At 34.2% G+C, this 17,994-nt stretch overlaps 1 protein-coding gene across 1 annotated transcript; it reads right to left on the reverse strand.

Moving 5' to 3' along the window:
- Nucleotides 1–2,302: 2,302 nt before the first annotated feature.
- On the reverse strand, nt 2,303–8,087 carry LOC116127883 (probable sulfate transporter 3.5). The gene is given in 14 exon segments (XM_031413541.1): nt 2,303–2,366; nt 3,392–3,443; nt 3,446–3,500; nt 3,591–3,667; nt 3,755–3,837; nt 3,923–4,113; nt 4,207–4,493; nt 5,296–5,422; nt 5,553–5,669; nt 6,182–6,295; nt 6,410–6,475; nt 6,893–7,064; nt 7,163–7,370; nt 7,716–8,087. Coding segments are annotated over 14 exon segments (1,923 nt in total). The 5' UTR covers nt 8,026–8,087.
- Nucleotides 8,088–17,994: the final 9,907 nt, after the last annotated feature.

The raw sequence follows: 17,994 nt of genomic DNA on the forward strand, positions 1-17,994 counted from the left end.
CCGATAACGTGTTAGTTTTGTGTGGCGTTGAAATCAACGTATCGGGCTACGACATGGAAATTCGTAATACTGCAATGCCAGGTCTCAACTTCGGCTCTATTAGGTTTAGTTTTAACGGAGCTACGCCTCGACAAAATAGTATGTTTTACTCATAATTTTGGCTTTTTCCTCTTCACCAATTTTAACATATGATTTTACTAATTGGTAGTCGTATTTTAAATAAGATTTAAATAAACTATATTAACATTAATTAATTATGAAGTTATTACGTAAAATTATAAGAAATTTTATTGAGAAAGATGATTGGTATAAATTTTTCCTTCACAAACTTTCCTTTACAAATTTCCTCCATACAAGGATTGTGGCTAATATCTACAATACAACCCCAAATAATGCATTTTACTATAATATTTTTTTCTAATTGAATCAAATTTTAGTTTTTTCTTCATTTTTTTTTTTATTTAAATTTATAAATAATAATATTTTACTAACCATCTTACAACAATCAAACTATATTTATTTTGTACAAGCCAAACTAGTTTTAAAAAAACCTAAATGTAATTAATACTTATCTTACAAAGGAATAAAATAATAGAAACGAAAGTATATAAGATATCAATGACACTTTGAAACAAGTTTCAAACTTCTTATTTTATTTTAGATAGTTAAGAATAAAGTGAAGAATAAAAATTAAAAAGAATAATTTGACAATGGTATTATATGATCTCTTATATTAAAGAGGATACATATGTGAGTACAAACGATTATAATGATTGTGTACTTTTCTATCCATAAAATCAAGTATTTATACAGTCAAACTTTGATGCTTGTTTGGTAGATGAAATATTGATTTTATTATTTTATTTACGAGGAATTAGAGTTTTGTTAGACCAATATGGAAGAGATAAGAGGGCAGTGTGGTCCGTGGTCCCTAAATACAACTGTCTAAAGATAGCTATTGCACTTGGTATGAAAGATAATATCTTTTCTGTTTCTGTTTTCATGTGATTTCTCCAATTGGGCTTTCTTACTTCCATACCCACATTCCCCAACATTCTCTTTCCCTTGGGCATGTGAACAAAAGACTTGATTTTACTGACCTCACCTCTAACCGAAGTTGATTCGCCATAAACGCGTATTTAGGCGAACCTTATAGTAACCAACCAACCACTCCATTACACAACATTTGAAAAAATGCCAACCTCACTTCTTCCCCAACGGCCTCTGCACTTGAATCTGTGGACTCCTTTTCAATTTTTTAATCATCTTCCTCTAAATTATGCTTCAGAATCTCAAATGATTGCCTGATTGCATTTTTAACAAATACAAGCATCTAACCATTTAAATAAACACCAAAACCTAATATACCGAACCTGGAGAGTGGGTTGTGGACTTTGTCATCTCTAACAACAACAAAATAAGACAATGCCGCTGCCTTAAACATCAAGAAACTTCAGCAAATATTTATATGTTTTCAATGTCCTTTCATTCATGCATCAGGGGCTGGGAGCAACAAAAAAGAACTTAAAACAGGTCATCCTGCAAAAGGAGGTGAAAAATTCCGTGAAGTTCAAAGCCTAATATTAAAAAGCAAAATGCACAGCATATGTCCCAGCTGTGAGACAGGTAAAGTATAGGTCAAGGTTTTCAATGAGGAGAAAGAGCGTTGAAACGATGGAACCCACTACTAAATTCTGGACCAACCCAACACTTATGGGCCATATTAGACTTAACGCTATGCAATTTCAAGTACATAATTATCATAGCAGATCTTTTTCATGTGGGTTAATGACTTTACAATACAAGGCTCTTCTTCTTCTTCAAATGAATCACCATAAAAACAATCCATACCAACAAGATATATAAACAGGATTCGATCGTTGTAGTTAAGCAAGCACTGCAGTGGTGACCCACAGATAAGATTAAACTACGATGAACCACCAACAGCCACCTTTCAATTCCTTTATTCGTGTCAAAATTTTTTTTTTTAAGTCACTCTCAGAAGGTTAAATAAAGGGTACAATTAAGGTAAATTAACCCCATAAAATTTCCATGAAAAATATCATCATATGATCGCATAGATTCTACTGAAAAAATGAAAAATAATTCTAGTGTATGACACCAGAACACGCTGTATCGATGTGGCCCAAGAAGGCTAAAAAAAGAAGGAAAAGAGAATAATATCCATTCCTGTAACATCAATTTGAAGTTTTGAACTTGGGCTCCCTCTAAAACAAAAATAGTAAATGTTTTCGGAATCACACAGAATGAATCAAAAAGGAAAAAAAAAAAAAAAAAAAAATTAAAGCAGAAAAGCAAGTCCAAGTTTCAACTCAAAAGCAGAGTTGTCAAAGAAGGAGAAAAAGCTGTAAACAAAAGGATGTAACAAAATGGTCACAACTCACAACTAAATATATGTTTGTGATTCCAAGATGAGTAGGCACATATGATCTATGAACTGAAAAATGCAGGATAGGCATAATGTGGTTTGGCTGACGAAATTGATAATCTTTACTCTTAAATATGACTGATTTTTCAAGAATCAATGTTGTATTGGTTCTTTTGGTTGCTTTGTATTTGACTTAACATTTTTATCCTGTGTGTTAGATATATCAAAAACCAGTATTTATCGTGAATCTTGATCTTGATGATAAATTTGATGGTACGAAAAGAAGAAAGACAATTGGGAGATTGATTATTGTTACGCATTCAATACACTCTGACAAACTTAATAGTAAAGTAGAAATCAGTCCAATTTTTGTCTAACCTCAACACTTCAAAATATTGAATCACAATAATAAGTCAAATAGTATTTAAGTTGCTATAACCTAAAAGAGTAATCTTGTCAGATAACTCTTAAATTACTTCATCAATGCCTCACCTGCCACTCTTTAACTAAAGGTGCTATTGCACGGCCTCAAGTCAGTAGACTACAGCAATATCCTTTAAATATAGTTGGGGAACAATTGGATTTCTCAATGTTTTCCTCTACCTCGCACATAATACAGTGGAATGAGATGTTGTAGCCAGCATGTGATCAAAACTTTCTAACATTATTTTATTTATTGCAAAACAAAATAATGACCCGGATGGAAGAGTTTTTGGTGCAGATCACAAACGAGTTGCACCAAAAATTATGCTATTTGGGCCAACTAGGTACATAAACACCAAACTTACTTATTGAAGTCCTAGATGTGAAATTATATACAACTCCAGTATTTTATTACTCTTTACAATCCTAATAAATTGGACCTCTAATTCCAGGGCTATGGACAACACCTGGCCTGATCCATTATTCACCACTATCACACCACAACACACCCTTACTAGCAAGCAGATATATCCGGTAATGGGTCCGTTTCTGATCTCTTTGAAGTGAAAACCGACATGCCTCAAACTGGCATCTTCAATAGACAAAAAACGTTCTTTCCCCATGATGTCGTGAACTTTGACAATATCATTTTTTCCATTACTTCAATCCTTGGATTTATTAGCGAAACCTGTTCAAAACCAAAAAAAAAATTATTACTAATTTTCCCAAGTGTTCGATATAAGGATGGATATTAACTAAAGGCTTTTGAGAGGAATACCTTTATACGCTTTGCTTCAAGAATTCTGTTTATTTCAGAGAGGGATGAAATGCCTGTCATGTCTATGGACGAAACTCCTGCAGAATTAACCACAATCCATCTCATTGGATTCATTTTGATGAATGAATCTTAATCTTTTGACAGTGGAAGGAATCAAATCCTACCTGACAAATCTAGCAACACATGCTCAATGGTATTCGATCCTGAATCAGACAGTTTCTCTTCGTCCCGAATCCATCTCAAAATCCTGCAAAAATTAACCAGAACAATTCAGATTTTGCTCTGTACATTAATTTATCTTTCCACCAAAACACACCCACACACCCAATTACCTCTCTCTTAAGTAATTGCAGTTTGCAAAGTAAATAGGGGAACCCAATTGTAGAACTAGGATCCCTGAAATCAGGATTGAACCAGGATACTGCTCAGTGTCTCTGTATAGTTCCGAGTCTGGAATTTTTCCAAGCTTGCAAGTAGCTGGCCTAGCCACATATAAAAGTGCCCTGAGAAGAGCTAGCCCGACCTGGAATGAAAGGAATTTTATGTTTGAATATACTTATATGGAATCGGTGATCCTATTGACGAGTTTTATTGAAGTTTCTGAAGAAATCCTTACGGATAGCATGAGGCCAACATCCATGGATATAAAGGTGACACCAAAGAAGCAAACCATGCAAATGCAGAAATCTAGCTTGTCAACTTTAAAAAGGTGAATAGCCTCATCATAGTCAATAAGTCCAAGCATTGCGGACATGATAATGGCGGAGAGAGCAACAAGAGGAGTATAACTAAAGACAGGAGCCAAGAACAGGAGTACAAGCATCATGAATATTGCCATTACAATGTTTGACATTGCAGTCTTACAGCCCGAATTGAAATTCACAGCCGTCTTCGAAAATGGTCCTGAAAATTATGCACACACCATGTAATTGCTCAGATAATTAACTACAATCCACGGGTGTGTTTGTTTATCTATTTTTGCCCTATCCTATTCCTATCATTTCCAAAATACACATTTGTTTTTTTTTTCTGAAAATACTATTATATTTTATTCAATTTTGTTAAACCCCTTAAGTTTGTTAATTTAACTAAACAACCCCTAAAAAAGTTTAGAAATTGACAAAAACACTTATATCCACCCACATTTGCCAGATTCCAGCCACAACTGTTGGAAGCTGGTTGGAATTTGGTATAATGGCCCACTACCAGCTGGATTTGGCCGGTAGTGTGCCGATATAGCCTATTCAACCAGATCCATCGTGGATTTGACCGAAAAATGCTAGATTTACGACCAAAGATCCGACCGTTGATGACTAGATCTTTGGTCCTACTAGTCATCAACGACGACTAGATCTGACCTTTTTTGGGCCAAATCCACAGTGGATCTGGGTAGAAAAGGCCATCTCGGCGCACGACCGATCAGATCCTGTTGGTCGTATGTTGATACAGTGACTCTAACCACCCTCCGACGGGGTGATTGGCTGTCGGTATTTAATGGGTGAGTGGGGGTGTTTTTTATAATTTTTAATGTTTTTATTACAAGGGTGTTTAGAAATTAACAAACTTAGGGGAGTGTTTTTGTTAATTTTTAAATCATACCTTGTTATTACCACTTAACTCTTACTTTTTCAAAAATACTGTCCAAAATATTAAAACAAATGCACATATTATAAACAAAAAAGAAATAAATTAATTTCGTATATACCAGTCGTCAAGTAGCATGAAGTGAACGAGCCAATAATGTTCATGAGACCGAAAGCTACCATCTCTTTATTCCCATCAATTTGCTCATTTTTCAAAATGGCAAAGCTTCTTCCTATTGCTATTCCTTCCTGATTGCATTATTTTGAATATATTAATAAAATTCTACAACTTAATTAACGAAAATAGAGAAGAATTCACTTGAAAAAGTAAAAGATATTTTCATACGTTTATGTATAAATGCAAGGAAAGTTTTCTTACCGCCAGGGCCACAAACCCTGTAATGATCCCAGCTTTCAAAGTAAAGGGCAGATACTCAGGGTCAAAGTTTAACAAGTGAAGGGAAGAAGGGTTCAACCCTCTTTTCAGATTACCCACCTGACACAGGGGACAAGCACATATATAAATAATTTTATTGACAATTCTTTTCAGTTTTATTTATATAATTTTAGAAGTTCATAGTCATTGTTTTTTTCTGGGAATTGTCTTGATGTAGGCAAGCTAAGCTAAACAGTTTTATTTTAATTATTAAGCTATAATTAAATCGTTGAATAAAAATTTAAGGTATTTTAATAACTTTTAAATTTATTATTAAGGGAACTACATTATAGTCCTTTCCTTTCTCTTTCTTGCTTCACTTTCACTTATCCTTTTCATATATCCAGAGAGGACTTTTTCCTTATCTTATGAGAAAATTATATTATAGGATGATGTGATAAATATGTTATTTTGTCATAATCAATATGGTGTTGACACATAAAAAGTCATATAAGTTTATTTTAAAAATTTAAGTGAGGTTTTTAGTTAAAATCCCACTCAAAAGTAATAAAGTTTCAAAGTAAAAGAAATTACTGCACAGTACCCTGCAGGAGCTAAAAAGATGCACTTACAATTTGGATTCCAAAACGCTCGGCCTTTGCCAAATAAGCGAAAAGACAGCCAACTATGACAGTGATGATAGGAGCGATTGCTGATACCCAAAATAGTTTTGCCTTTCTTTGCCTCTGTAATTAATTTTACAATTGGAAAAAAATTAGATAAGTTTGAAATTTACTTAAACCATATAGTTAGAGAATGATGAATGATAGGCGAGTCAAGCGGCAATCAAGGGAACTTACCAGGAACCTTGTGAATTGGAGGAAAGCTAGGAAGATTATACCTACAACAGCGCACTCCCACTTCCACTGTAATATTGCAACAAACTAACTCATCATTTTCATTACTTTAGCTTTCCACTCACTTAATTGCGTATACTTTATATATATGGAGTAGATGACAAGTTGCCAATATTTGCCATGAGAAAATGATTTTATATATATAATATTCAAAAGAGAATGACATGTGTTGAAGTGAGATAAGATGCATATAATATTCAAAAGAGAATGACCTGTGTTGAAGTGAGATAGGATGCATATGAATTAATAAGAGATTCATATTAGCTAATACATGCAATGTATAGACAAAAAGCAGATTTAAGAAATAAAAGATCATGAAATTTTGACGTTAAATTTTCATTGTCTGATATAATCAAAATATTTCATCCTTGAAAAGAAAAGTGAAAAATGTGTATATTTTTTTACTTTAATTTTGATCCAACGCACCTCCTTTCTATATTTGAAGACTGCATGCAAGACGCTAATCACATCGGTCTTATGAGTAAAAGTTTTCATGCCAAGGAGGCCTTTCAATTGCTGCAAGCAGATAATTATAGCAGTGCCTCCCATGAAACCAGTGATGGTGGAATGTGATAAGAAATCTACTATGATCCCAAGCCTGCATAGATTAGTCGGTCATTATGATTTTGATTAATTTACTGATGAAGTAAAGATACAGATATGTAGTAGCTAGATTAATTCAATTAACTTAATTACCTTAGGAAACCTAAAGCTGTCTGCAAAATGCCCGTGAAGAAGGTTGCTGTGAAAACCAAGTGAAGGTACAAGGTAGGATCATCTTTAGCTGTTACCTTTCGTTCAATTGTTTCAGATATAAGCAGCGAGCATGCTGCTACCGTTCCCACTGCAAGGTGCTTTGAGCTCCCGAAAATGGCATATATAAGGGGCGGAACAAAGCTCGAATCTGCAACAGCCAGCCCATCTATGATTATGCCTCTCCACCGAAGGTAGAATTACTTATATAAATCTTTAAGTAATACATTTTATTCTACTCTGATACATTAATCTATGCATTAGTAAACCATACACACAAATTTAAAGTCTCAATACGTTCATCCTTTATTATTTGGTTTGGAATTTCTAAACCTGTCATCATCTACCTTTATATTCTGAAATTGCACCCGAATCTCACTACATATTTGGTGCAAGTCATTATCTCGGTAAATCTCACCCATTAATATCGATCTTATGATTAACTAGCCAGCAAGGCGATGAAAAAAGAAGAAAAAGAAATTGAGAAGAAGCTTACAGAGGCCGATGATCGGAGGAAGGTCGGCGAGTTTCGCGTAGCTGATCCCTTGAGGGATGGCAAGGCTGGTAATGGTAATGCCGGCGAGGACATCATACCTGAACATTTTGAAATCATATGTAGATATCCATTCGAAGATTGGAATGAAGTACTGTAGAGCTTTCCTGGCTCTGAGACTTGGTTTTTCATTTTTAAACTGTGCGAATGGATCATCTGGGAAGAGGGTTTCTTTGCATTTAGATTTAAACGTAGTCACAAACTTTCTAGGGTCACCGAAATTCACCTTGTGGGTTGAACTCGTCACTGCCATTAATTAAATATGACTGGGAGTAGGGAATATCATTCAATTGGGAGGCTCCCTAAAGAATTTCAAAGAGCGGCAACCCTTTTTATAGTGAATCAACTTAATGGAAGTTGACGTAGAAATAAAAAAAAAAAAAATATTTAATATTGGATTAGAGGAATTTTAGGTGTCACGTTTGCAATTTATATCTTATAAATATGCCACTGTAATTTTTAATATTACACTAAAGCCTCTTAAACCACACCCCCATATGTTGAGAATCATACACAGTTTGTGGAAGATTTACAATACCAGAATAAACTTAATTACCCCCTGTTCGTATAATAATGTTACTTATGGTTTCCATATTTGCCAAGATTAGGAGAAAAGCAAATCTATTGTGCTCTTTAAAGCCAAAAAAGGGTTAATTTCAACTAGATCATAATATGTATGATACTGGCTTACAGTAATAGAAATTCTCATTTGGTTTTACGATACTTTAACATTATGGGGCCATTAGTTATCATTTTAAACAAACTAAGATTCTAAATAATATAACCTATCCCATAACTACGGATAACCTTAGTCTATCCATAATCCATTTAAGTAGAGGATTGATTGCATGTCAGCCAATAATACTCATTTTATAAACTTTTTGTGTTGACATATGGATATGAAATGAAAATATTTGACATTATTCTCATTTCTATTGTATTTTAGATATTATTATATTTCCTTTATTACAAAGATTGCATCATTATTGTAATATTTTATATCTTTATATAGTTATCACACTTTTATATAAATAAGCTGTATATATATTTACATACAATTTACAACAACTCAATATAATTAAATTGAATTCTTTCCAAACATCTATCGGGCATATTTGACCCTTTTAGTTGTCTCTTTTACTCTCTTAAAATATCTCTTGAACATACTTTGATTTTCTTTAATTATCTCTTTTGTCTTCTCAATTCTGACATGGTATCAGAATTTCTCTCTCAATTTTAACAGTAACAACTAGATATATAAGTTAACATATTTATCAAGATGTTGATAAGACATATATATTAATACTGTGTCATATTCCAAATTATACCATCTATAGATGATATTATTCTGAATCTCAAATCTTTTGCCTATATGGATATATATTGCTTCTCTGGCTATCGAAGATATCAAATCATTTTAATATACACAAATGATACATATCTCTCGCACAATACACATGGAATACATGGTTATTCTCTTGGAATCCGGTATACTGATATTTATATTTTGTTTCAAATTTACAATTTTCGATAGCGATAGGCACCGTTGCATGGCTACATTCAATGCATTGAGCTTGTGCATTTAATTGCTAAATTAGAGTCATTTCATATTATCACTTAAACTTTCAATTGTCGGTGGTGGCCGCCTGGCTAGATTCCTTCGGCAATTTGGATCAGAATGAGATTTGATTGTTGAAGCTAGCTGTACTTAAGGAACTTCTGTCAATGTTAGATTATGACACTTGACTGTGTTCTTCTGTGAATTAAATGAGTTAATTGGCGGATTTAGATTTAATAGTCAGATTTCAGATAACTATGGGTTACTTGTTAATTTGAATATGGGCAATAATTTCCCAAAAGTATCATATCATAACACTCGATATACACACATGTATATTTTATTTAATTAGAATGAAATGGGTTTGAGAGTTAGTTGATTCTTTCCCCTGATCGAACAATAACAATGTGTGGAATGTATATCAATATCATCAAACTTTCAAGAATAGCTTATAATTAAATATACATATGCACCACTAAAATGACATTGATGAACAAGTTGATTTGGCCTTTTATTTGCAGTGGGGTGGTTTAAAAAAAATATAACTTGCTTTTTGGGCGGTAGAAATTTTATTGGACGGCATGCACTCTTTTATTTAATTATTTATCAACTTAATTTTCTTAATATATTTAACGAAACTTAAAAAAAAAAAAAAAAAAAAAAAAAAAAAAAAAAAAAAAACTAATTACATGCAGAAGAAGTTACTAAGATTGATAGTGAAAGAGATCATAATCTTGAAAAGAAAGCGTTTCGAGAATGGTTAAGACTGAGTATTGAACAAATCAGAAAAGCCTACACCACTTGGCGTTGATTAGGCGGTTGTCGTCTACCTTGTTTGGGTAGTGGGTCAGGGGTCAGGATGAGCTAAATGAAGAGCAGCCACTTAACCCAACAAACGTGATTTGATTCATTAGAAAATGAAAACAACTGAACTCCAATTTAGAACGAAGATATGCAAAGAATGACAATAGAAAAAGATAGATTATAAACAAAGTCGTCGGTAATTGGATACCCACTTGCGACAACTAGGAATCTTAGCGTAATGATTTTTGCTTCCTCAAAACATTCCAAAAATGCATTTATGTATAAATAATTCAAATTATTATATCTTATGTTATGAATGCCACCATATAGCGTAAAGTTTTTGTCTACCAAAAGCCTCCAAATGGAGAAATCAAATTGGTATTAGTGCATGTAGCACCATATAAACCTTCCTCAGTTAATTAGCTTGTAACTAAGGGTTTTTCCTTGTTTCTGGCAGTGATATTGATAGTGTGCTCCAGTGTAGCACATCAAATTAAAACGGCAATAACTATTCAAGTTTGAAACGCAAGTCTAGTGATATATATCTTTAATCAAATTAAGGACTAGATTTTCACACATTTCAACACCCTCAATCATTGCTCTTGCATAACTCTGATCTCAAGTCTATAAGACAAGTAATTTGAGGTGCACATTACTCCACTAAATTATGCATTTTCAGGATATGTTAATTTTCCATCTAGAGACTCCATGACAGTAAACAGGATAAAGTAGTTTCAACCTGGCTATATGCTTCCAAACATACATATCAGTTCCTCTAATTGACCCGTCGTTTTGAGTTAATAAGTCAACCACAAAGTTCATCTTGCTAAAACCTGCCAGAAAGGAAAGGGGTAGTTAATATACTTGGTCACAATCGAGTAGGCCAGCTCCATACAGTGAACTGATAAAGGTGTTTTTTTCGACAATGTACAAATAATTTTTAAAGATGCTAGTCATCATTATATATTCGAAATAAAAGAATTTGAAATACCTTTGTTTAGAAAAAGAAACGATTTCTATCTTTTTTTTTTTTTTTTTTAATTACATATTATTTGTTAAAAAAATTGATCAAAAACTTTGTTGACTATCCTAAAAATAGCACAAGGCTTACCTGGATTCTAACTTAGCCATTTAAACAGTTAAATATGTACCGAAGTGATCATGAATAATTTACATTATACACATATATCCAGTACCGCCAAGTTTTTATTGGTATTCTATGGTCATTAAAATATATTTCAACGAAGAGTATAAAAACAATATAATTAATGATTATGACACTATATCATACCAGATCATCTTCAGCCTATGGTGGGTTGATCAGACCATTATTTAATGCAACATTTATCACAATTTTGGGAAGAAGCTTATGTTCAACGTAATATCATTACCATTTACTTTTCTTTTGGTGAATGGAGCTTTGTTTAATTATATATATTGCACATGTATCACAACATATTTGGTTTTAGGTATTAATTTATTGCTTTTGAAATTTTAATTATATTATGTAAAAACCTTTTTATATTTTCACTTTAACACAATATTAGATCGATCATGATATTCATTGATCACAAGATATATACTATAATTTATTTTCTTGTCTCCCTTAAATACAAGATGATGTATGGTGTTATGCACTTATGCTCAATTCCCGGACCGTTAGATTTGTGTTGCGTGTCCCTAGGGTACATCAAAGCCCACTGACCGAGATCCTCTCACGTGTCACCTCATTTGTGCTTAAATTCCACCATAAAGTGGTTACTGTCATAAGTATGGGTTAAACTATCATTAGCATACTCCAGTCTGTCACAGGCATGGTTAATACTGACTCAGATCCTAATTAAAGGGATTATGCGTGTAAAAAACCCCGTAACACCCACCCTTAACCACTGTCAGACGAGATGTGTATAAAAGGAGCCCATAGTCTCCGTTCTGAAGGATGATTTCAGTAGTAGTAAAGTTTAGGAGATAAGCACTTTGATCATTTTAGAGAGAGTTAGAGAGGGTTGGCCGCGAGAAACAAATTCACTGGTCTCACGGTTGTTCCTTTGTAACCTCAGTAGACCCTGTAACAATCCGAAATAATAACATGACAATGGTTGTAGGTTTGGTTTTCATAACTGCCGGACCACTATAAAATCTCTTGTTCTTTGCTTTGTTATATCGCTTTGGTGACCTTACCAGTTATCTTTAATTACGTGCACATTTTGTTCAGTCCTCTCCTCCTCTTTGGGGTTGACTGAGTATCTCTGGTTGATATGAATTATCATGTTAAAATACGGTAAAACTAAATACTAATAAACTGATGTTCACATCTGTGTAATATCCTGCGCAATTGTGAATGTACACATATGCTTTTCGGATAAACATAAGCCAATATGTTCTGGACTCTTAGCTACAGAAAAGATAACTACGCTGGCCATTAAAGAGTAACGGTGTCAATTAATTTAATTAGAATATTACATAAAAATAATGTCGTGAAAAGCTTGTTTCCATTTGCTCCCAGGATTTAATGGCCAAGTATTATTCTTTTATCATCATCGCCACCTGGAAGTCAAATCAAACCACTCCTGATTAATTAAGTCCACGTAATGTCTTCAGACCTTTTTCAGACAATATATTTGCTTCTACTGTATAAAACTTGCTTTTACCAAATCGAAGTCAAGCACAAAGAGGACTATAATTGCTTCAGTTGATAATTCTATCTGACCCCGCAAATATATGTTCTTCAAATGGAAATACACGTGTTCCCCATTACCTCTTGTTGAATACAAATGTATGCTGACATTGAAGATCTTGCCACCATATTCACCAACTTCCGAATTTCTGTAGCTCATAAGTTAACATAGATGTATTAATTATGATGCTGCTACATTATTTTTCGGCAACGACTTTAAATTTTGGATAAATTTTTTACTATATATATACTCAATCCCTACACATCATTTGTTCCAATCGTTTTTACATTATTATAAGTGTACGACTATTTGTACCCAAAAAATTTACTCTCAATATATCAATCATTCAACTTTACCAACGTTTAACAAAATTTTCTGTTATCATCGCATTTTATTCAATCCGACATTAAAATATTGATTTCCTATTGAATAGCAATGACTGAATACGACTCGAATCAAGTAGTCAAGTTCTAAAAACGACATTTTTCAATTTTCAAAGATAAAATAATTATGAATGTTCATGGCGTTAGGTAGTTTGTGAAAGCTTAAACTGATTATTGCGGTCTTTATTGTATTCATATAAATGTATTAATCTCCAAACACAGCCTATTAGATAACTGGCCCGGCCTTTGGCAGGTTTTTTTGGACCTTGACCTTTGGTGGTTGGGAAAGTCAAAATTGGTGTAACATTTGGCCTGTGAGATCTGGTGAGAGGATCAGAAGTTGAGGACAACTCAAAAGATTTTGAGAAGACCTTCTTCATCATGCTTCTGCAGGATTCTACTATAAAATTTGTTGTGCGCACTTAATTTAATGAAAAAAAAACCAGGCATGCTTGCACTTGAAGGATTCAATTGAGCGCTGGTTCTTAAGGTCTGGATTCATAGTAGACTGTAGAGATATATACAAATTGTAATCAATAAGTCTACCATTCGTGTTGCATTATCTTATTGCTTGGTATAGGATTACTGAAAATCTGTCAAGACTTTTTAAGTATTCAGCTAAAACACGGAGTTTCAAGATTTATTATACATGGTCTCTAAATTCGTCACAAATTTTTTAATTTTTTTTTAAAAAATTTTTTAAAAAATTTAAAACAACTATATGTCGGCCTGCATCTATATATAACCGGCCTCAAAGAGAGGTCAACTGAAGTTTTTTCCTATTCTTTATAGGGTTTAGCCTTACTATGCCTATATATTTGATATAGAAAGAAAAGAAACAAAAATCCATGCCTATATTAATGCTGCAAATTAAGAACTGAGATTAATCAATGTTAATAATCATGAAATCAACTGCAGGTAAACAAAAGGGGCGTCCTTGAAGTCTAAAAACTTGGAAGAATATTTAATTTGCATTGCAGAATCTACGTATACATACACATCAGCTAGTTCTTACAATGTTTATCAGAACCAACGTGAAACCGTCTCAGCAATTTGTTTGAAACGACTGAAAAAGCAAGTAACAGTACTCCCCACTCAGCAATAATGTATTTTTATATTTGTTTTCATGAGGACTGTAAGTGGTTATTCTTAAAGCCAACAAATCGAAAGCGTTTTCAGTTTCAGTTTCAGCATAAGTGGAGGTACGAAAATATAATAATAATGGAAAAGTGTTCATATTCTGGAAAATGGGAAGATGAGTCACAGATTTTCTTCAGAAGCAAGCCACAAAATTATTGTAGACAGACACAGTAAAAGTTTAGAAATTAAATTGGAAAATAACCCTTCAATTCAGTGCATTGAACATGGCCATTCGCATTGTCTGGCGTCCAAAATCTAAGGATAGAGCCATGTCATTGTCAATGGCGACTCTTCCATGCAGATGCAGAAGATTAGATATGCCACTATCTTATCTATTCTGTACTACATTGAAATTTTTTTTTCTGAAAACAGACTATTTACTGTGACCCTAGTTAGGCCATTGTTGAGGTGATATGTCCATGTCCATTTAAACGCTTCTCAAAAATTATGCTCACAATTTTTAATTTTGTGGGTATAGATTTTGTTATTTGAGTATTTCATTCGTATGTAGATACTAGATACTTAATATATACTTGGTCTGCGCATTTAATTCAGGCTATATACATAATGTGTATAGTCCCTTCATTATGTTGAGGGCCTGGGGAGAATTTTTTCTTTTTCTTTTTGGATAGTTTTAATATTACAAGCAAAACTCTAAATGGCTTTGAAATAAGAGAAATAATTTATATTTATTTAACCATAAATAGATATAATAAATGCTCTTTTAAATATGAAAATAATCTTTCAATTTTTTAAATAATTAATGTTTTTCTTTTTATCAAATCATCAGTTTTTGGATAGCAAACTTACTTGTTTTTATTTCTCTTTAAAATCAAAAGATAAATGATTTTTAAAAAGAAAAAAAGGGTCTTACTCGTGAAATTAATAACACTTAAATTCAAACATATTTCTTTTAAATTAATTTTTGAAAAAAGAAGGGGAACGGAGAAGCAATTAAAGATACAGACAAGTTTCATGAAATAATCTCATGGTGGTATGGTAGTGACGGTAGGAAATCTGAACATTATGCTCCATTTAGTTGCCTGAAAGAAGGCATCAAAATAAAATATATAGAAAATTTAATAGTTCACTATATGGACCGATCCACTTAATAAATGTGCCCAATAAAATATTTTTTGTCGGTGAAATATTTTGGAAATTACATCAAACATGTTTAGTTTATTAAAAGTTATTGTAATTCTATTTAGATTAGTATTCGCTAAAATATATGAGTTTTAGTGTTCGATTTAATTAATTAGATTAGGGCTTAATTTGAGTAGAACGTTAAATTTCTATATAAAGGAGTGTGTTTTGTGTTATGTCTAAAAAGTCAAAGGTTGATGTAAGCTTATATTAGTAAGTATCAATCAGAGTTTAAGAAGACTTTGTGCCGTCTAGGAGTTGCCACATCGCCCCAAGACAAAAAGAATATAGCTGTCACCAACTTGACAGATTCAGGTTTTGTCTATGAGTGAATGAGGGTCGCACACCTGTCCAAACCCTAGGTAATTTGAGGATATTTCTTAAGTTATCAGACAATGTGATGCAAGGAAGGACTTGCACGGCACCTATCCACTTGTAAATTTGTAATCATTACCTTGAATTTCTCTATTTATAATAGAGGACTTCCCCTCTCATTTTCGAGATTCTGATCTTGAAATCTCATTTTGATTGTAATCTTTATTTTCAAAGCAAAGATAACCTGCGAGAAAGAGACTGACTTGAGATTCCATTCGAATACTTGGTTATTGTACCTCTGCTCGCTGTTCGCTATATGCGACCTACTGTAATCTTTCATATATAAAATAACAGTGGATGTAGGATTCGCTTTAAACATCCGAACAACTTTAAAAATCTATCTCTTATTTATTATTTAGTATTGATTATCCTAATCATTCACGTGTAGTTTATAAGAAAAACTTAGCACTTTGCATGTGCTAGTCGTTAGTGTCAAAATCATGCATCAACAGTTTGGTGCTAGAAGGAGGGTCTGATTTAGTATCCGCTCTTCATCAAGAATCTCTGATCAATCAGTTTTACTCACGAACAAATGACTCGTGGTCTTGAAGCCGAGCGAGCTAGCACCAGAAATGAGGAGATCCTCCAAGTATAGGATGATACTTCTCCTGAAGTACCTCCAATTCCGCAAGTTACTGTGGCGGATATTCCCTTGAGCTCACAGCTCGACCTAGCTATGATGAATTACTTGAAGAGGTTCAACAATACTCTCTCAACGGTCAGTTGAAGGCTAGATCGTTTGGATCAGGTCGTACCGCCCGATTATGATAGAGCAGTGTCGCCTGTAGGTCGCGCTAGAGCATAGAAATGGGCAAAAACTCATTCTGCACGCATTACAGCGTATACAGATAAGGGGAAGCAGGTGGCAGATAATGGGCCAAAGGGCTCTAAGGGACCAGCGAATACTAGTCGTGAAGTAGGTAGAATACTTATGGCTTTGCGACTTGGCAGTATATCGCATCATGAACCGTCCCACGCCACATCACATGGGCACCCTCACAAGAGTGCAAGGCAGGGAGATTCCCATTATCGCCGGTGTGATGGTTTCAACCATCACCGCAAGGGAAATGCCCACCATCCGTAGGTCGGTTCTGACCACCGTGGAGGTCGGGATGACTCCCCTAGCCATTTATTGCTTTCACATGGCTCCAACCAGCGTGTGTCAAGGTGTGCTGGAAGTTGCGGTCGAGGTGAGGAAAAGTCTGACCTACGGTATTTCCTCAACCACAATCGTGAAGGGCGAACCCATGTTGCAGAAAGTGATCCCCCGATAGCTCTGCTTCCTCAGATTGAGGAGTTGCAGCGAGCTCTGGATCAAATTAGAGCTCAGCAAAATGAGCGAGGGCAGGTCGCTAAGGCGTCTCCATTTTCTCCAATAGTGTTGATTGCTTCTCTCCCATCAAGATTTATAATGCCCGACATGCGAGCATTCGATGGGAATTCTGATCCATAGGATCATCTCAATGAGTTTAACGATCTCATGAAGCTTCACCAAGTTTCTAACTTGGCAAAATGTCGCTGCTTGGTAGTGACTCTGATTGCCCATGCCAAGCGTTGGTTTAGATCACTTCCGTTATGATCTATTAATTCGTGGCAGTAGATGAGTTTATTATTTCTGAGACACTTCCAAGCTAATAGGAAGTTCTCAATGCCGTTGAGCTTTCTGAACAACACACGGCAAGAAAGGAATAAGTCTTTCTAGTCCTATATTGACAGGTTCTACAGGGAGCTGAATAAGGGGGCTAATACACCCAAAGATTCAGTTTGAACCCTTATTATTACGAGAGTTTGCCCACAAGCTGACCTGTGGAAAAAGCTGCAGTCTGAGGATGATATTTCCCTTACTCGCTTTTATCACCTCACTGATAAACATCTTAGGATTGAAAATTCAATGGCTGCCTTGAACCGCCACGACCCTAGTCTTTTGACTAGCGCTCTTAGTCAGAGGGAGGGAAACCGGGGGGAGGATAGTAGAAAGTCTAATCGCAAATGGGCTAATAACGATTAGAGAAAGAGAAAGAAGCAGCGATTTGAGCCCAAGAAGTCTTATGCCCATGTCCCTCGTCGTGATCGCGACAAGAATCAGTGTACTTACTGAATGAATTGGTATCAACTATTCGGGATCAAAAGAAGCTAATCTG

This window comes from Pistacia vera, unplaced genomic scaffold (genome assembly GCF_008641045.1).
Source record: "Pistacia vera cultivar Batoury unplaced genomic scaffold, PisVer_v2 Contig196, whole genome shotgun sequence".
Lineage (NCBI taxonomy): Eukaryota > Viridiplantae > Streptophyta > Magnoliopsida > Sapindales > Anacardiaceae > Pistacia > Pistacia vera.